Source organism: Prionailurus bengalensis, chromosome E4 (assembly GCF_016509475.1).
Source record: "Prionailurus bengalensis isolate Pbe53 chromosome E4, Fcat_Pben_1.1_paternal_pri, whole genome shotgun sequence".
In the NCBI taxonomy this organism is placed as follows: domain Eukaryota; kingdom Metazoa; phylum Chordata; class Mammalia; order Carnivora; family Felidae; genus Prionailurus; species Prionailurus bengalensis.
In genome coordinates this window covers 25,166,596-25,187,677 of record NC_057360.1, presented here as the reverse complement: position 1 = coordinate 25,187,677, position 21,082 = coordinate 25,166,596, and the positions used below count along the sequence as shown (strand labels likewise).

Below are 21,082 nucleotides of genomic sequence, written 5' to 3'. Positions count from 1 at the left end.
GCTCAGCCAGCCAACTGAGCTACCCAATGCCCTGTACATGTTCCAATTTAATCTGGGAGAGAACTACAATGTCGTTTGTACAGTTGATGAGACCAAGATCCTAAAGGTTAACACACTGCCCCTAGCCATGTCACTGGAGAGAAAGGTCTTTCTCTACCCACCTCAGTTCTCATCTTTTTCTACACAAGAGTAGAAGACGTTTGTTTTCCTTAGTTGTTTCGAGAAGTCACTCCTTCCCTTGGGCCAGTACAATGTTTAGAACAGAAAGTCCATTTCAGATTGGCCAAAGTGTCAAGAAAAAGACTATTTCCTCCCCAGAATGCCTTTGGCTTCATCACAGGAATCCTCACATCACCCTCTGGTAAAAACAGACCTGTTACCCCAGTCCGAAAGGGCCTGGACCGCTGGAGTTGGAATTGTGTAGAGTATTGTTTTCTTAACTGTGTTGAGAGACTACATGACCCAAATTCTCAGAACAGAATGTTTTCTGGCAAGGCAGGGCAATTATGGTCCCTGAATACTTCCCTGCTGAAGGAGTTTTGAAGTAGCCAAGTAGTTATTTTGCCAAAAGCACACATAACTTTCATCTGGTTTTGAATACTGAGAGTTATATGTAAAAGGCCAAAAAAAAAAAGAATATCAGATATTCTGACAGGCATGCTCGTGACCTGCCCCTTTGATTCTGTATTCTCAAATAAAGGGAACCTTTCACTTAGTGTCATACACCAGGAGAGGAAATGAACAGCAATAGAGATTTTTCTCTGAAAAGCCACTTCAAATGAATTCTGTTATCCTTCTCCCCTAAGAGAAGAGATACAGTCTACATACGGTTTCAAACTGCACCCACTCAGGGCCGTGACTGGTGGCAAAAATAATTAGATAAACATTCTGTCCTCTTACATAGTCTACAGGTGCACTAAATGTCCAAGGGTAGAGGATTAGCTAAACTAATCTGTTCATTCATACAATGAAATGCTGTATAGCCAGTCTAGTAATAGAATATCTAAAGATGTGGGGAAATATTCAATTTGGCATGCTAAGTGAAAATATAGCACCATATTTGGTACTATATATAGTACCATTTTGGTACATATTTATAGTACCAATAAATATGACCATATTTATTTAAGAAAATGCTTTATTATGTATTTTCAAATAGAAAAGTATCAAACTAATAAGAGTGATAACATCCAAAGAGATCCTGCGTAGGTTCTTCTCCCCTTTTTTATGGTGTGTACTTTCAAATGTAAATGACAGAGCTTCTACAGTATGAAGAAAGTTAAGCACTTTTATGAAAAGAAACTCATGGGCCCAAGGCAAAGAATCTGAACCCCTGGGAATTGAAATTAAGGTATTAAATTGGAGTTAAATCGGGGAGTGACTTCAACAAGCCTGGCGTTTGGTTCTGGATCATACAACCCTGAGGTGGCCAGCAGTGAGATGTGTTCTTGGGGCTCATGAAGGAAGACACACGCAATGGAAAGCCAGCCTTTGGAAGTGAACTGGCTTGTGCCACTTCTCACTTCCTTGAGCAACAGGCCCAAATGGCCCAAATGGCCATCCAGTGGGGATAAGAATCATCCAGTCTTACTGTTTCCATTACTGCTGGTGACTTCCTCCTAGCTGAGACGGTGCCTGCATCAATTTACATAAACCCACACTTCACACACAGAGAGAGAGTAGGGTGGGAAACCAGAGAAGGGAGTAAAGTTCCCAGAGAGGATTATCATCCTGTTCCCACCTTAGCCCTGCTGTTGGGATGCTTTTGTGACAAATATGGTAACAGCTCTGGGTAATTTCACTGGGTTCACTTGTGATTGGAGCCACTGAGCCAAGGGCTGCAGAGATCTGAAATCCCTGAGTTAGTCTGGGGCGGGGGCGGGGGGTTCTGTGCCTCCAAAGGGGACGGCCTCTGCTCTTCCCAGCCATTAATGCTGTTCAGAAATGCAGGCCTGGAGGTGCCTGGGTGGCTCAGTCGGTTAAGTGTCCAACTTCAGCTTAGGTCATGATCTCACAGTTCATGAGTTCGAGCCCCACGTTGGGCTCTGTGCTGACAGCTCAGAGCCTGGACCCCACTTCGGGTTCTGGGTCTCCCTGTCTCTCTGTCTCTCCCCCATTTGCACTCTGTCTCACTGTCTGTGTTTCAAAAATAAAGAATTTTAAAAAATGCAGGCCTGGCCTTATTAGATCTTCTGCCTTCTCAAAGTCATTTTTTTTTAGTGTTTATTTTTTGAGAGAGAGAGAATCGGAAGCAGGCTCTAGGCTCTGAGTTGTCAGCACAGAGCCCCATGTGGGGCTCAAACTCACAAGCCTCATGAAATTATGACCTGAGCCAAAGTTGGTCACTTAACTGACTGAGCCACCCAGGCCCCCCTCAAAGTCATTTTTTTAAACAAGAAAATAAATGTTTAATGTTGTGAAGGTCAAAACATTTAGGAGCCATCGCTTTTCCACCTCTCTCTCTCTAAGAGGATTTTAGGAGCATTTTATGAAAAGCAACAAACTGCTTTCTTTATTTCATTTTTTTAAGTTTATTTTGAGAGAGAGACAGAGAGAAAGAGCACAGATGTGCAAACAGGAGGGGCATAGAGAGGCAGAGAATCCCAAGCACCTCTGTGCAGTCATCTTGGAGCCCAATGTGGGGTTTGAACTCAGGAACCATGAGATCATGGCCTAAGCTGAAACCAAGAGCCGGATCCTTAACCAACTGAGCCACCCAGGCGCCCCAACAAGCCGCTTTCTTGAGGGGCTAGAAAATGTATCACCCATAGCATCCCTAACCCTAGTATAATTGTAGCTCCCATCCAGCAAGGCCTAAAGGAGTAGTGAGAAGGGGGTCAGTGTAGATGGAAGCACTACCCACTGAAGCCCTAAAATAGTATGGAGTCCACTGAAAGAGGAGAGGAATCATGGGCTTCATGTACTGGCCTACATTTGTCAAAGGGTGCAGCCAACTCCCTGGAAAGAGAAGGGCCAAGGGAGGGAGGAGTGCAAGATTTCATCCTGTTTATTCCAGATCCACCTCCTCCTCAAAGTCTCTGTTCCCAGCCTCCCTGATTAGAATAATTAGTCCCTCTTCTAAACCCCTGTATACTTAAAAAAAACTTTTTTTAATGTTTTATTTATTTTTGAGAGAGACAGAGTGAGAGCAGGGAAGGAGCAGAGAGAGAAGGAGACACAGAATCTGAAGCAGGCTCCAGGCTCTGAGCTGGAGAGCTCCAGGCTCTGTCAGCACAGAGCCCAACGCCGGGCTCGAACCCACGAGCCGTGAGATCATGACCTGAGCCACCCAGGCGCCCCATCCCGTATACTTTTTGATTCAGTCATAGCCTTTATCATGTTTTCTCAATGGTCTAGTTATTTATATACTAGTTTCTCCTTTATTCAGTTAACGTTATAGGTTTAAATGTATCCTGCGGGTGTGAAGATAAGCTGCTTTTAAGACAGCGATCACGGGTGTTTCACCATCATTGAGTCTCTGCACTATGCCAGGCACAGACTAGGGATTGTGAGGTATAAAAGGCACAGGCCTGCCTTCTGGAAGTCCTTGCTCTAGCCTGCAGGGTGAGCATAAGCAATTTACAAAATGATTCTTGGGGTGTTTGGGTGGCTCAGTCAGTTCGGCATCAGACTTCACCTTAGGCCATGATCTCTCTGTTGGTGAGTTTGAGGCCTGCATTGGGCTCTGTGCTGATAGCTCAGAACCTGCAGCCTGCTTCAGACTCTGTGTCTCCCGGTTTCTCTGCCCCTCCCCAGTTTTCACTCTTGTCTGTCTCTCTGTCTCTCTTAAAAGTAAATAAACATGTAAGTAGGGATGTGAACTTCGCTGAGGGTGTGAGGTGTTTCTGGGTTTTATCATGAGGAGTAGTAACAGCAATAATGATTGAGCATTTCATTGGAGCCAGGTAGGGTGCTGAGCACGTGTACTAGACTGGCCATTAGAGGCCCACTTGGCAGTCTGGGTCCCTGCTGAGTTTAGAGTCCATTCTGGGGACACACACACACACACACACACACACACACCCTAACAGACTAAATCAGTTTCTCTCCTTAAGTATTTCTGAAAATGGAAACAAGCTCTTCAGCCTCCCTTTCCAAATGAAGAAGCATTAGACTAAACCAAAAGAATGCACATCAAAGTACAGTACCTACCAGCCCCTGACAATCCGGAGCTCTGCGGGCTCCTCCTTCGTGACAAAGCCAGGCCTGCTCTAAGTGGTCTTCAGTACGTGGCCAGGATGGGATTGGGGAGCTGTCAAGAACTCAGTGAAAGTGTACAGGAGCCACTGTGTTTGAGTCTGTGATTCCAACATGGACGGTTGCCCACCAGATTTCTTTCCAGCTTCCAGTCTGATTTGGAAGTTCCCTAGGTCTGCCAGAGCTATTTGCTGGTCGCTTGCATTGGTAGATGAGCACTACTGGTCAAAATCAGGGTTAGCCATGCACAGACAAAGCCGCTACTGATTTTCCTGCATCTCAGAGCTTATCCCAAGTGGCAGAGGGCTGATGGAAGCAGCCAGAAGCAGGTTCCAAGTGGCAGGAACATAGATATTCCCAGTTGAACAGGTCAAGCTGACCTAAATGAGGGTATTGAGATGGATTGTCTAGGCAGATAACTCACCCATTCTCCCTTTAGGTGAGAGCAACCTAAATTTGTTCTTGTGCTGTATTGAGGGAGCCCCCTGCTCAGCAAGACTGAGAGGCCAGGATTTGGTATTTGAGCAAGGGGGGCAGGGGCAGCAATGTTCTGAGGCTGTGCTCGTGAGCCATTATGCCATTATGCCATTATGCCATTATGCCATTATGCCATTATGGAAGGAGTCTGCTCCCCTCAGGGGGCCTTAGAACTGCTTTAAAGCACACCTTCCCAGTTGACTGGCTCTGATTAGTTGTCATTTGCATGTTGTGGATAGTGACTGCCTGTGCATTCTTTGCTGTTATCTCTAATGTTTCTATTATCTTTGATAAATATCCTTTGATGTCTTTGTTTTCTTTATGCATCAGATTTTTTTGTTTTGTTTTCATGTGGTAAGGAATACAGTAAGCAAAGATGAAAAGGATGTTAACAAGGTTAAAATTAAACTGAGATTTTCTGGTCCCCATTGACAAAAATGTAAATGGAAGCCAACTAGCACTTTTTGTTCTTGGCTGTGTAACCATGGGTTCTGTGGCATTTAACACCTGCTAGCCATAGCACAGTTTTCCTTTGAATTTTCACTCTCTAGCCCCCATCATCTTCACCTGCACTTTGATTGAGAACAAGTCACTTTATATGATGTGTGTAAATCTGTTTCTAGATTTTAAAATCAGTATGATTTTTAAGGAAAAGAGCCCTTATTGCCTTAAGCATCAGATCCTTACAGGGTCATTGCTCTTCAGACTGCCCAGTGCATGCATGCAGATCACAAGAGAATCTTATTCCCATGCGGATTTTGACTGGGGAGGACTGTGTGAGGACTGGGACTCTGCATTTCTTACAGACCCCAGATGCCTGTGCTACTTTTCCACAGACCGTGCTTTGAGAGGCAGTGACAGCCAAGTTCCTCTCCGATGTTAATCCTGTTCGATGTAAAACTAGCAAATACAATTGAAGCTTAATTTGCTGTCACAAATATTAAGTGCTAAAATTCTTAAATATTAAGATCGAATTTTCCTATCTTGTAAGCCTAAAAGATGATTGCCTCTCACCAAATGGAATGTTAAATTCTCATTTCACCACGGCTTCGACCATTGTTCTTCCCCAAAAGGGCAAAAGCTTACTAAGTAATTACTTTTTTAATATTACTTGTGGGGATATTTAAATGTAAAGCCTTTGCTGATAAGTAAGTGATGTGTTGCTCACGTAAGTGAAGCATATGTGAACAACTAGAGAAATCACTCAAAAAACAAGGAAAAACTCAGGCATTATTTAGAGCAGGTTAAAAGTTTTACACACCGGCCGGGTGGACTTTTAATAACTATTAACAAAAGGGAGCAGTTTATAGATTTGAGGGTTGGTTGAATAATATTCTAAAAAAGTCTTGGGGCACCTGGGTGGCGCAGTCGGTTAAGTGTCCGACTTCAGTCACGATCTCGTGGTCCGTGAGTTTGTGCCCCGCGTCAGGCTCTGGGCTGATGGCTGGAGCCTGGAGCCTGTTTCCGATTCTGTGTCTCCCTCTCTCTCTGCCCCTCCCCCGTTCATGCTCTGTCTCTCTCTGTCTCAAAAATAAATAAAACGTTGGAAAAATAAATAAATAAAAAAGTCTTAATATGCATTTCTTCTTTTTTTTTTTTCCTGTGTCCTTTAGAGAAATCAACTTTTCAGTCATTGGTCAGTACGTGGACTATCTTGTGGAAGAACAGGGAGTGAAGAATATTTTTGGTGAGTCATCTTTAGAGATTTCTCTATACATCTCTAGCCAAATCCTTAGAGAGTAGCTCTTACCTGGTTACTAGTAGGAGGTCACAGTGTCTTGTGCCATAGGTTACTGGCTAAGCTAAGTAAAATTTGTGAATCTGTGGACTCATCAGTTTTAGATGTGGAAGGCATCTCAAGAGATTATCTAATTTGGTGGTGTACCTTCAAAACAGATAAGGTATTATTTTTATTCCCACTTAAGGAGGAAAATCTATGACTCAGATATATTATTCAGGGTGCCTAATGCACTGAACCAAGAAATGGTAGAGTAACAGCAAAATCCAGACTTCTCTGTCTTAAGAATGGGCTTTATTCTGACCTCAACCAGACCTTTCATATGGTAAATGTAGAAAGACTCGACATGCAGCACACAAGGGAATCACAGGTCCAGCAGTTACCCTCATTTATTTCAGAGACGGTGGAAATTAAAAAGTCAGACCCTGAATATTTCAGGCCTGAGAACTATGCTTACCTCTGGTTGAGTTACCCCTTGTGTTGTGTTCTGGGTGCTTGACTCCATAGACTGGACACTACATCTTTTTCCTGAGCTACTGCTCTACCAACAGGGGGCCCTTAAAAACTGGAAGCATAAGGTCAGAATCAAAGGAGGTTAAAAGTTCTGTGAAAAGGTGTGCAGGCCACACATTAAAACCAGAACCTGATTACAGAACCACTTGGTGTCTGCCCTACAGCTCCAAGCTGTAGTGAGGAAGACAGATTCTTACTCATCGAAAGGCCACAGATGTCCCCTGGGTGTAGCGAAAAAGTAGGAACATCCCTACCAGTAGAGCATGTTTGAAATTTCTTAAGACCCCAAAGGAGTGGGAAAAACACTCTTTCCTACTCTCACTCCCCTTCTCTACCCCACCTGAGTGCTCAGTGTTTGGTGATCCGAAGTGCTGCCATATGCCTTAGGCTCCTGTAATGTATCCTAGTGCTGTTTGCATACTTTCTGTGGTCCATTAAGAGATTATTGTGTTAGCAGGGCAAGTTTTGGAAACATACAGATCTGGATTCAAACTTAGATTACTTAGTGATTCAGAGCCTCATTTTTTCATCTGTAAATGAGAAAAATCATTTGTACTTTGCAGGGTTGCTGTGAGAATAAGTGAATATGTAAGAATGCTTATTCAAGAAATATTAATATCCTTGGTATTTAATTATGAATTACCATTTAAAAATTGTCCTAGAGTGCTGCCATCATGTTAAACTGTAGACTGAGGTCGTTTTAGATACGCAGTATGCACCACTATCCTCATAAGTAACTCCCATGTGCGATGCCCTTGACATCCCAGCTCTGGATGGTGTTGATCTTCCTGCCAGTCAAGCCCAAATAACAGAACTGGGTGGTTTTGCCCAAAATTTGCCTAAAATGAGGACAGTCTCCATTCAAATACTTGCTATCTGTTCCTGATAGCAAGGACAGATTTGTAATTACAAGTCATAAATTAGCCTTCCTGCTGCTCTGGCCAAGGTGAAGATAGAAAAAAGACAGAGTCTTAGATAAAAATGGAAACATGGCATTCCCCCTCCCAGATTCCATCCTCTGATCTTTCCCCATGTCCCTCCCTCGTAAGCAGGGAGTTCTGACCCTGCGTTTCCAGTGTTGCTGTTGGAGGAGCAAAGGGAATTGGTTGGCCCCACTGACTGACTCTCTGTTTGGAACAGTGAATGGCACAACGGGAGAAGGCCTGTCCCTGAGCGTCTCAGAGCGACGCCAGGTCGCAGAGGAATGGATGACAAAAGGGCGGAACAAGTGAGTGGTGTCACCAGGATAAAGGGTCTCTTGCAGAGAGCTGTGTGGAGTACTGCTCTTTTCTGATGACACAGTCTCCCACCTTCTGGTCAGAGGTCAGGCTTGAGGCATGGGGATCCGGGCACTTCAGCGAGGCACTGAGGCAGAGGAGCACCCCTCCTTTCTAGGTGGAAGCAGGCAGACTGCAAGGCCCACCTGTCTCCCAGAGGATCCATCTGGAAGCTGCCCCTTACTGTCTATAAGGGTTACCTGTCCTTGGGCTGAGGGGATAAGAGGGAGTGGGGCTGGTGACAGACTCTGCTGTCCCCTGGCTCTTCTGAACAACTCCTCTCAGGATGGGTGCCTGATGCTTATATCAGCCCTGGCTTCCCTACATCTTCTCTGTGCATGCGACTCAGCATGCTCTCTGTGGTACTTCCTTTTCTAGTCTTAGGGAACTTTCTACATTTTCTAAACTTCAGTGTAATGATATATTTTTGTTCTAATGCTCCATTCATGCCATGGTAAGCAAATAGGACAGGATCCATTCAGTAAGCACACTCAGTTAACCAAGCTTTATTTGTCATGTGTGATGCACTGTGCTGGCACTGGGGAGATGAAACAGAGTCCCTGCCTTCAGGTTGCTTGTCATGCAATGGAGATGTCCAATCACGAAATTTAACACTGATCCTTGTGATAACCAGCATAAGCAGGGGTCAAAGAAGGCAATGATTGATGTTGCCTTAGGTGGTGGCAAAGATTGGAGGTAAGTCCCAAGTGACCCTGGAGCAGAGGTTGTCAGAGTGAAGCCCATGACCTCCTTGGGGATCCTTAAGTGACTTCAGAATACCTTGAGTACTCTGATGCTACATGCCAAGTCTGAATGCATGTCCGCGTACACGTTTCCTGTTGATCCATCAGCTTTCAGCTCATTTCCAGTCAGATTTGGGCCCAAATTCCACCAGGCCCAAACAGATTAAAGACCATGGACACAAAAAAGAGGAAAGTTAAAGATCAATATTAAGAAAAGCACCAGAAATGGGGAGAAAGTGAAGGGGACAAAGACAGAAAGCCCTCAGAAGGGCAGGAGAGAGGTCAGGAGTGAATCCCGCCACTTAAGGAAGAATAGTTTCAGAGCACGCCAATGTAGTGCAATAATTAGGAGTGGGGACTGTGCAGCCAGACTGCCTGAGTTTGGGTCCTGGTTCTGTCTCTTACTAGCCTTCTGAACTCAAGTCCTTTAACCGCCCTCTGTTTCACCTATAAAATAGGAATAAAAGTACATGTCTTCTAAGGTGGTGGCGAGGATTGTGACGGTGGCTGGCACACAGTACCGAGTGTTACATAGGAATTCATTGTAATTCTTGGCAGTAGATGATGTGTTATCACATTTGTTATAAATATTGGATGTTGTGAAAGTTAGTAGATGGAGGGCTGAGAAGACTGCTTGGTTTGCAGTGACTGTGACCAATGACCTCAGAGCAGAGCCAGTGGGGTTGTTGAAACAGAAGCAGACCGCAGTGAGCTGTAGAAGGCAGCAGGTGTGCGGAGGTGGGGGCCATGAGTGCAGCCCATTCTCCAAACGTTTTCTGGTGAAGGGAAGGAGAGATGGAGTAGTAGATTAGGGAGGAAGAAGCAAGATTAAAAGAAGGGTAATTAGTTGTAAAGCAGGGTAGTTCTGAGCATGCTTCTCTGTCGAAAAGACACCGTTATGGGAGAAAAGATTAACAAAGAGAAGACAGCTGCTACCTTTGATGGGAAGGTCTGGGGGCACGTGGGGCTTGAAATAAAACCAAAAGTAGATAGAGTAATGTTAGAGGACAGCCATGAAGCTAGGAAGAAAGCATAGATGGGGAGGTAACTAAGTGTAGAGGCACAGAGGAGAAGGGGGGCAGTCTGTGTATGAAACGTCTATATTTCTGGTGCATTGGAAGTGAAGACATCTGCCAGGAACAAGGAGTTGGGCTGGAATATAGAGCTTGAGAGTAGTCCAGATTTGAAGTAGCCATTGCAGGGAGTTGGAAGGGAAGTCCGTCGTGATGACCAGAAGGCTTTCTGGAGCCTCATTCTCCTGAATTGGGAAATTACGAGTTGGTATCAAAGCCACAGGGTGGTTTTTTCTAGCAGCAACTAACAGCAGGATAGAAGGGAGGAAGGAATGTGTGACTCGTTTTAACCTAGGCCGGGAGAAGGGGTGTGAAAGGTTTGAGGAGGTCATGCGGACAAGCTACTGGTAAGAGTAGAGCACATCAGTCAGCCTTCCCTTCTCCTTTTCTAGGGCTTTTCCTATAAAAATGCAAACCTGATCACGTCACCTCTTTAGTGAGGCCCATTTCACCTGAGACCTAACAAGTCAAGAATCGCTGAGGACTCACTGATTGCGCCTAAACAAGAATGTGGTGTCTTTATCCCCTCAGGATGGTACATGAGTCATTCAGGGGTCCCTCAGAAGAGTCACTGGGATGACTGGACTCACAGCTGAGTTTTATTAACCCTCCCTGAGAACACCCATCTCACTGTGGCCTCCGCCCACAGGGTCACATGGAGCACCTCTGAAGATGAATATTGGGGTCTCAGAGGAAACCTCTCTTATAAGAGGCCAAATTCTGAGGACTTACAAGACAGGGAAAAGCTTTATGCAGTGAATTCATTTCTCATATGGCTGGTTCCTGGTTGTACTCTTTGAAGAACCTCTTTATTTTTATCTCCAACCAAAAAATGTCTCAATTTTACACCTATCTCCAGGCACCTATCACCATCAAATACACCATCTAAAATAGCGCTTCATCAAAGGTAGTATTCAAGTATCAATCGCGCTGGTCAGAGTGGCTAAAATGAACAAATCAGGAGACTATAGATGCTGGCGATGATGTGGAGAAACGGGAACCCTCTTGCACTGCTGGTGGGAGTGCAACTGGTGTAGCCTCTCTGGAAAACAGTGTGGAGGTTCCTCAAAAAATTAAAAATAGAACTACCCTATGACCCAGCAATAGCCCTGCTGCTAGGAATCTACCCAAAGGATGCAGGAGTGCTGATGCATAGGGGCACACGTACCCCAATGTTTATAGCAACACTTTCAACAATAGCCAAATTATGGAAAGAGCCTAAATGTCCATCACCTGACAAATGGATAAAGAAGATGTGGTTTATATATACAATGGAATACTACTTGGCAATGGGAAAGAATGAAATCTGGTCATTTGCAGCAACGTGAATGGAACTGGAAGGCATTATGCTGAGTGAAATAAGCCAGGGAGAGAAAGATAACCATATATTTTCACTCATACGTGGACCTTGAGAAACTTAACAGAAGACCATGGGGGAGGGGAAGGGGGAAAAAGTTACAGAGAGTGAGGGAGGCAAACCGTAATAGACTCTTAAGGACTGAGAACAAACTAAGGGTAGATGGGGGTGGGGGAGAGGGGAAAGAGGATGATGGGCAGGGAGGAGGGTACTTGTTGGGATGAGCACTGGGTGTTGTATGGTAACCAATTTGACAATAAATTATATTTTAAAAAATATCGATTAATCAGTTATTGGTTTCAAAATTCTGCTTGGTTGGACCTTAAATTTTATTTCCTGGACATTCTTTTTTTTTTTTTAATCCTTTATTAGATTAGTTTTAAATAGACCACTATAGAATTTAATGGTTTTGAGATTGAGATTAGTGAGGCATTAGCCGACTTCCAGGATTAGTGAGACAGCACAAAGCAGGATAGTGCAGCCCTTCTGTGTTACTCTAAACTCCCAAGTGATGCAGCATGTTTTCTCCTTTGCAGGCTTGATCAGGTAGTAATTCACGTAGGAGCACTGAGCTTGAAGGAGTCACAAGAACTGGTATGTATGGAGGTCCATCTGGGAGAGACCACTCTAGGGTCCTCCTTTTTCTCTTATTACTGGAGTACAGTTGACATGTACAATGTTATATTAATTTCAGTGAAATTCATATAGTGAGCTGATAATTGTATGCATTAGTCCGTGTTCACCAGGGTAAGTGTGGTCACCAGCTGTCATCATACATGGTTATTACAATATTATTGTCTATATTCCCTATGCTGTGCTTTTCATCTCTGTGACTTGTTTTACAGTTGGAAGTTTGTACCCCTTAATCCTCTTCATCTATTTTGCCTGTCCCCCCACTACCCTCTCCTCTGGCAACTACCAGTTTGTTCTCTTCATTTACTTATGTATTGTATATTTCTCTTTCTATTTTTTTTGTTTATTCATTTCTTTTGTTTTTTAGATTCCACATAAGGGAAGGGGCTCCTTTTTTATGCTGAGGTTAAACTCAATACTGTTTTTGCTATATATTGGACGCTGTCATGGGGAGTATGAGATGAGGGACCTCAGAGAGCTCACCATCCAGAAGCAGGCACAGAGCCATGATGAGAGTAGCCCGAGGTGATAACTCCTATAGCAGAAGTCAGGGTGGGTATAGATGGAGCTAAGTTTGCGAGTCAGGAGAACTTGAGCGAACCTCAGCTTTCCCTCGGAAGCAAAGAGCAAAGCCATCTACTGGGCGTGAAGGAGATGGTAGATGGGGTTCAGGTGTGAAGAGCAGTTACTGCCTCAGAGAATGGGAGAGAGAACTGAAACACAGGAAGACTGTCCCACCCATGTTCGAATCAGCATTATCTACAATGTAAAGAGGCAGAAGCAGCCCAAATGCCCATCAGTGGATAAATAGATAAAATGTGGTATAGACATACTATTAAAGGACAAAAAGGCAGCTGAGTAATTTGAAAGATCCAGTTGGCTTTGAGTGATTCATGAATCCAGCAGCATCCAATCTAGCAAATAGAAGGGAGCTCCGGGGGGCCTGGGTGGCTCAGTTGGTTAAGCATCTGACTCTTAATTTTGGCTCAGATCATGTCATGGTTCATGAGATCGAGCCCCATGTCAGACTCTGTGCTGACACTGTGGAGCCTGTTTGGGATTCTCTTTCTCTCCCTCTCTCTCTCTCTCTCTGCCCCTCCCCCACTCTCCCATGTGCATGCATGCTCTCACTCTCTCAAAATAAGTACAGTTTAAAAAAAAAAAGAAGTTCTTTCGAGCCTGGAAAAGGAAAGGGAGTGAAGAAAAGAAAATTATTAGCAAAGAACACATTGTTTTAAGCAAGGTCATCCTCCTAAGGGGAATGGAAAGGGTCTGGCAATAAATTTCCTCATGCTGACCAGGAAGTTCCATGTTGACAGTTCAAAGGTTACATTCCTGGGAAGATTGAAACTGCAGTCAGGTTATGTATTAAGTCTTGGTTTGCTGATGTGGGGCCTTAACATAAGTGACTCCATCTGGGTCCTATGATTTTCTTTTTAACAATACAGTGGAATATTATTCAACCTTAAAAAGGAAAGAAATCTATCCTGTCACATGCTGTAATGTAGGTGAACCTCCTTGAGGACATTATGTTAAATAAGCCAGTCACTAGAAAACAAATACTATATGATTCTTCTTAAATGAGGTATCTAAAGTAGTCAAATTCATAAAAACAAAGTAGAATGGTGGGTATCAGGGGCTAGAGGGAGAGAAAAAGAAGAATTGTTTAATGGGTATAGAGTTTCAGATCTGGAAGATGAAAAGTTGTAGAGGGGCGCCTGGGTGGCTTAGTCCTTTGAGCGTCCCACTTCAGCTTAGGTCATGATCTCAAGGTTCACGGGTTTGAGCCCAGAGTCAGGTTCTGTGCTGACAGCTCAGAGCCTAGAGCCTGCTTGGGACTCTGTGTCTCCCTCTCTCTCTGCCCCTCCCCTGCTCACACTCTGTCTCTCTGTCTCAAAAATAAATAAAATATTAAAAAAAATTTTTTAATTAATAAAATTAAAAGAAAAGTTGTAGAGATATGTTTCATAACTGCTGAACTGTACACTTAAAAATGATTAAAGTGGTAAATTTTATGTGATTTTGTCACAAAAAAAAATTTTTTTTAAGTAACTTATATGCCCCACATTTGGCAGACTTGAACCCAAAACCCTGAGATTAGGAGTCGGTCACATGCTCTTCTGACTGAGCCAGCCAGGTACCCCTAATTAGTCAAATTTTTAAAAAGGATTGCCCAGTGGTGCTGAAAACCAACTGAAGCTGAGTCATAAATTTCTCATACCACCATTCAACTAGGTTATGGAAATTTCTTCCTAGGTACAGTCTTCAACCAGAACATAGGTTCAAGAACACAAACAATTGGATTGCTCTGGGTTTGAAGATTAGCAGATTAGATGGAGCAAAGGGTAGGAGTAGAAGGAGTCAAAGTTGCTGGCAGAAAAGTACATGACCTGGTGGTTCCAGGACTTTGTGAATTGGGTAAAAAAAGAAAGCTCAACAATGTTGCAGTGTTTACCAGAAGGCCTAGTACCTGGACCACTGCTAAATTAACCATGTTTTCAGAATTTATATATTCTAATTCCAAAGATTCCAATGACTTGACCTGGCCTCAACATCTTCTTGATGCATTTTGTTTTTCCTATTACTGAATTTAGAAATGGAATGCATTATACGTATTTGCAAAATTGTAGTTCAGCACTCTTAGGCAAGCCACACAGGAAGACATATTGCTAGATGGTTGCTTAATAAGCCTAAAATCAGAAGTTGGAGACTTGATTTATCCTTCTTATTCTTTTTTTTTTTTTAATTTTTTTTTTTTAACGTTTATTTATTTTTGAGACAGAGAGAGAGACAGAGCATGAATGGGGGAGGAGCAGAGAGAGAGGGAGACACAGAATGGGAAGCAGGCTCCAGGCTCCGAGCCATCAGCCCAGAGCCCGACGCGGGGCTCGAACTCACGGACCGCGAGATCGTGACCTGAGCTGAAGCCGGCCGCTTAACCGACTGAGCCACCCAGGCGCCCCAATCCTTATTCTTGATAGGTCTTTCAGTTTAGGTAGTATCATGTAGGAAACCTTTTTTTCCCATCTCTTTTCAATTGCTTTCTTTTCCTATGTGTGACATAAATTTTAAAGTATTGTCATGTCATGATATGAAAACCGTCCTCTATTGGGCTAACCACTAGAAGAGTATAATCTTAGTACAGAAATAATCCCCTGCTATAGGGATAATCCCCTGCTATAGGGATAATCCCCTACTATGGGGATAATCTTACCAATGAGATGATAATTTTGTATCTGCTTAGCCGTAACTCCATTGGATGGGGTTTGAATGGGCACTGCCATCAACTGTCTTTAGCTGTTTCCTTTTTCCTTATTTCCAGCTAAGGTTACCCTTCTACTTCTTGCCCTAAACAGAGTGCTAAAACAAATTATTCAAATACATTACATTCCAACCCCATGTTAATGAAATTACACCCAATGTCACAATTGGTCTTTGGACTATATCCCATTCTTCTTTTTGGCTCTCCTACTTCTGCAGAAAGCTAATCACATCTATTAGGTATAGATATTAAAGTCTCAAAAGGGAAGCGTGTTTTCATTTTAGGTAGTGGGACATGTTCTGAAGCAATCCGCAAGTCCCTGCTATGTGCTCAGCACCATGATTAACTAACTGTACACAAGAGTAAAATCTGACCCCTTCCCTCAGGGAACTCATTCTATTTGAGAACAGTCACTGTACACAACTCTCTTGCCATGTAGTAGACTTTAGGTACTCTACTTGAAATAGATAAGGATGTTTGAGGGCCCAGCAGAAGGAAATGTTGTTTTTCCTGGAGAAATCTGAGAAAACCTCAGAATAGTGGTACAGTGTATCTTCCTTTTTGTGCATAATCTTTTTCTTCTCAACCATCCTCAACTTCATTCCCAATCCATAAATTAAAATTTTTAAATAAATTTAGAATAAATTTTAAAATATGACTATTAAAGCACTGGACAGGAAAGATAGCGTCATCCAATGGATCCAATGGGCTGAACACTAGAAGAGAAATTACACCTGCAAGTTTCTCTTTAATGAACCACTCATGTCTGCTTTAGCAAGGTTTTTTTGTACTGACAGAGTCTGAAGAAGAATCAGATTAAATGCACAGGCCACCTCCAACAGCGGTCTCTACTTTGCAATTTGGGATTTTCCTGGTAATGACATTTATCATTAAATTTGGCTTATTTTCTGTTCTCTAGTGGTGTATCAGTTGCATCACTTCAAGTGCTACTGTCAGTAGTTTGTTGCTACTCTCATTATCTAACTGAAGGTGCATATAATAAGTCACTTATTCCAAGTGATATTGTAATTTATAATAAATATGTATTTGGTCTTTGCTCAGCTTCTGGCACAGAGTTCCTAACACTCTTGGAATTCTCTGTGATGAGAGCAATAAAGGTGTCTCTGGTTACATGAATGAGGTGGCTTTTAGAATGCAGCTAATCGAGGGGCACCTGGGTGGCTCTGTGGGTTAAGCATCCACTTTGGCTCAGGTCACGATCTCATGCTCTGTGAGTTTGACCCCACATCGGGCTCTGTGCTGACAGCTCAGAGCCTGGAGCCTGCTTCAGATTCTGTCTGTCTGTCTGTCTGTCTGTCTCTCTGTCTCTCTCTGTCTCTCTCTCTCAAAAATAAGTAAACACTTAAAAAATTAAAAAGAATGCAACTAAGGATGAGGGCTGGTTGCCAGGAGAACCAACCACATGATTAGAGGGTTGGAACTTTCAGTCCTACTTGACCTCCACCCCTGGAGAGGGAGGAGGAACTGGAGGTTGAATCAGTCACCAGAGGTCAGTGATTTAATCAATGGTGCCTCAACCCAAGAAGGGAATCATTGGAACCCCCAGCCTGTAGCCAGTGAGCCAGAAACACAGGTGACAACCTGGGCTTCTGACTGGCATCTAAAGTTGGAGGAGGTGGAGTAGTCTTATAGGACTGAGCCCTTAACCTGTGGAATCTGATTCTGTCTCCAGGTAGATAGCATCAGAGTTGAGTAGAATTGTGGGACACACAGCTGGTATCAGAGAATTGCTTGCTGATGTGGGGAAACCCCCACACCCACATATCAGAATTGTGACTAGACCCACAATGGTCTTATTTCTTCTTTTAAAGGCCCGACATGCAGCAGAAATAGGAGCCGATGGCATCGCTGTCATTGCGCCTTTCTTTCTCAAGCCATGGAACAAAGGTAAGTAGACGGTCCAAACACATGGCGCCTAACACGGGCCGCTTCTTTTTGCCTTCATTCAAAATGGTTACACTGAACTCGTGAAAGTAAAGTTTTATGGACTGACAGTGTGCAGTTGCAGTAGTATACAGCAGTGGTCCAGGATATTTGGCCTCCCTGGATCCATGTGAGAAAATACTCCTTTGAGAAGGGCTTCAACTCCTTTGCCAAACAATCTGATTGGTCATCATCCACCAAGCCCTGGGTCAGCCTATAGGTGCCTGTTTGAGTCAGGTGTTCACTCCTAGTCCAGTCGGTTTGCAGAGTGTCAGAGTAACATGGCAAAACATGGGACCGGTTTTCTCAAAACAGAGGAATATAAGTGATGGGCATCTTGAGAATACACGTTCTATTCAAGATTGAATGAGTAATGAATTTGAGGGAGATTTCACAGAAACATCCATTGTCTCCCAAAATAACAAGTTAATTGCTTTCTCCTTCTCTGCTTTCTCTATGGAAACTACTTGTGGTTTCCAAATATACTGAGTCTTTTTAATCCTCCTGATTAACAAACAAAGAAATGCAAATTTTTAAAAGATTGAAAACAGACAATCCATGATTGCATGCATGATTAAATAAATACATAGCTAGGGAAGCCTGGGTGTCTCAGTCGGTTAAGCATCCAACTTAGGCTCAGGTCATGATCTCACAGTTGGTGAGTTGGAGCCCCCACTTGGGCTCTGTGCTGACAGCTCAGAGCCTGGAGCCTGCTTCAGATTCTGTCTCCCTCTCTCTGCCCCTCCCCTGCTTGTGCTCTATCTCTCTCTCTCTCGAAAATAAATAAATGTTAAAAAAAATTTTTTTTAAATCTCTTTCCCACTAGCCAAAGTGCAAGCAAGTCTGCTAGATTTATTTATCATCTGCAATAATGTTGCAGTTGAAGCTCACAGTGGATGATGTAGGAAATTGCAACTTCTCAGTAAAGTAGAGTGAGTTCTCTTCTGCCATATCTGGATTTCTCCCCAAACAGGGAAAGAACCAGCCTCTGGTTGAATTATTGTGAGATATGCCTCTATTCTTATAACTTCCCTCTTTAAGCAAATGTTGTTTACCTCGTTGTTGTAGAATTTTCTCAGTTAAAACTTGATGATTCTGATCCTAATGCAGATTCCTTGTTGTTCCCTGACCACGTTTAACCCTTGTGGGGAAAGAGCATAAAAGTCTTCTTGATGGGCTTCTGGCTTTTATGAGAGTATTTCATGATCTTCTCTTAATACCTGGGAGGGTTTGCACCAGTTTTTTAATAGTATTTTAGTATGGTATGAAAGTGATCATCTTATTTTGGCCTTTCCCCAGAAAGGAAAATAAAACTTTGAATGGAACAAGCTGCAATGACATTGCCGTAACAATCTCAGGGATGGTAAAAGTGATTAAGAATTTTCAGCTGCTGAAAGGGATGGTTGCATTTCATTAGATGGTTCTTTTTTTTTTTTTTTTTTTTTTTTTTAGCAGGGAAAGCCAGGGTTTTATATGCTTGTTCACACCACGGCTTCTCATGCTCTTCTTTCAGATGTCTTGATTAATTTCCTAAAGGAGGTGGCTGCTGCAGCCCCAGCATTGCCATTTTATTACTATCACATTCCTGCCTTGACGGGGGTAAAGAGTAAGTGTGGCTTCTTTCAATGTTTCTGTCCCTCCATCCCATATCTTACCCTGTTTCACTAAGAAAACTTCCACTCCATCCCACTCCACCCCACATCATCAAAGCATAATATTGTTGACCAGACAGTTCCAGTTGATCCACAATAAGTCAGTGTTATCCATCGTTGACACTTCCTTATAATGGAAGTTTTTAAGTGTGAAAGACGAGCTGACACGTAGGCACTTCTAGCAGATATGTTGTGTCTATCGCACACACCCCTGCTTCTTATATGAGAAGACACAAGCCTGTAAGACCCTCAAGGAGAAAGACTGTGTCCACCATGTCCTCTACCGTATTCTCAGTGCGGTAGGTACTGAGGTACCCTGAGCCCTCCTCACTTCTCTCCTGGCTTTTCTTTTATCGTTACTATGCTTCTCCAACAAGGAGATTGTTACAATTAGATGACATTTCTTAGGGGCTTATTTTTTAGATTTCATTCCTTTCTGCTTCCTTAAAAGAAAAAAGTAGAAGTTGCGCCTTGGAAACATGCACGTGTTGTCTTCAAAGAACAGAAGGTTTGGGGCTGTAATTTGACAAGTGTACAGGAACTACTAGGTGGGGGTGCATGACGTCCAGCTGAGAACAGGTTCTGGCACTCTGTGCAGATGCAGGGGGACCTACAAGACGAGGTTTGGCATCTTCTGGAGTGTGCAGATTAGTGAGGCATTGACTGTTTTGAGCAGTTCGTGCTGAGGAATTGCTGGATGGGATTCAGGAGAAGATCCCCACCTTCCAAGGGCTGAAGTTCAGTGACACAGATCTCTTAGACTTCGGGCAATGTGTTGATCAGAATCGCGAGCGCCAGTTTGCTTTCCTTTTTGGGGTGGATGAGGTAAGTCGCTCACTTGTCAGGTTAGTTGCTCTCTGGAACCATTTATAAAGCTATAGAGCAGCAGCCTCTTGCTTTCTCTTGTTCATAAAAGCAAATACTCTGTGTCTGTTTTTGACTAGCAACTACTGAGTGCCCTGGTGATGGGAGCAACGGGAGCGGTGGGCAGGTAAGCATGATTCATTTTTCCCAACAGTTATAAATGTCAAGTCCCCCAGGGAGAGGTAGTCACCACCTAACTGGTTATACTTCTTGCACAGACACCGTTTTTAATACAAATTGCCTTTCTTTCCCCCAGTCTTTCAGTACAAAGGAATTAAGTAAGGCATAGCAGTTTGTTAGCAACCCAATCATTGTCTCTACAAGCCTCTGCTGCAATCATAGGTGAGGCACCAGAGCCAAGAGCATGCACAGAACCCGTCAGAAATTATTTAGTTACTAGTAACAGAAACCCATTCAAAGGAGCTAATGTAGACAAAGATAAGGTATAAACTACTGGAAAATTACATAAAACTCAAGAGGAGGAAGTGCAGCCAGGCCTCAGAGAAGATGAGAACCCAGAACTGCAAATCTCTCAGCAGCCACAGCAGAGCACTCTCCTGTCTGTGGCCCTCTGGAGACTCTCGCCCCTGTGTCTCTCTGCGCACCCTTCTATTTCCCCTCTGGCTCTCCACGTGGGCTTGCTGTGCGTCAGCATGAGCACATTGCCAATCGTGGCTGCCCAAGCATGACACCTCAGGGTGTCACCAGATCGCACTTCCTGTTCAGTTTGCCTGAAGTCCAGTCACCTGCAGCCAAGAAAGTAGAATTATGTGGCCTGATACCTACTTAGACAGGCTAGGGAAGGCAGGAAATTCGATTAGCATGTCCACTGCACATGGTAACCTAATTTATTAGAAAAGTGCCTACAAGGGATTGATTGAAATAATTTGTATTCACTGAAAGTACATTTCCTTCCTATAGGAAAAGTGTAGGGAGAAGCAAAGTAATATTGATAACATGTCTTGGTGAGTGCGGCTTTGATGAAGAATAATTAAGTTGGGAGCTCCTGGGTGGCTCAGTCGTTTAAGCATCCGACTCTTGATTTCAGCTCAGGTCATGATCTCATGGTTTCATGAGTTTGAGCCCCATGACAGGCTCTGTGCTGACAGTGCAGATCCTGCTTAGGATTCTCTGTCTCCCTCTCTCTCTGCCCCTACCCCACTCGTAATGTCTGTCTGTCTGTCTCTCTCTCTCTCAAATAAATAAATAAATAAATAAATAAATAAATAAATAAATAATTTATTTATTTAAAAGAAAAAAATAATTAAGTTGGATAATTTAATGGCTTATTCGCCAAGTCAGGATGGCCAGAAATATCCATTGTCACTACAGGGACATTTCTGCCAAGGAGA

The 21,082-nt window shown here is 43.3% G+C and overlaps 1 protein-coding gene across 4 annotated transcripts in view; it reads left to right on the top strand.

Moving 5' to 3' along the window:
• The window catches only part of NPL (N-acetylneuraminate pyruvate lyase), a 38,091-nt gene that overhangs the window by 8,726 nt on the left and 8,283 nt on the right, over positions 1 to 21,082 (top strand). For 3 of the 4 annotated variants that reach the window (XM_043569405.1, XM_043569408.1, XM_043569407.1), the window contains exons 3-9: positions 6,288 to 6,361; positions 8,066 to 8,153; positions 11,912 to 11,969; positions 17,103 to 17,178; positions 18,728 to 18,820; positions 19,543 to 19,691; positions 19,811 to 19,857. In XM_043569405.1, the coding sequence (XP_043425340.1) occupies positions 6,288 to 6,361; positions 8,066 to 8,153; positions 11,912 to 11,969; positions 17,103 to 17,178; positions 18,728 to 18,820; positions 19,543 to 19,691; positions 19,811 to 19,857 (585 nt within the window). The remainder of the gene's footprint in view (positions 1 to 6,287; positions 6,362 to 8,065; positions 8,154 to 11,911; positions 11,970 to 17,102; positions 17,179 to 18,727; positions 18,821 to 19,542; positions 19,692 to 19,810; positions 19,858 to 21,082) is intronic. The other variant, XM_043569406.1, reaches the window with a different exon arrangement.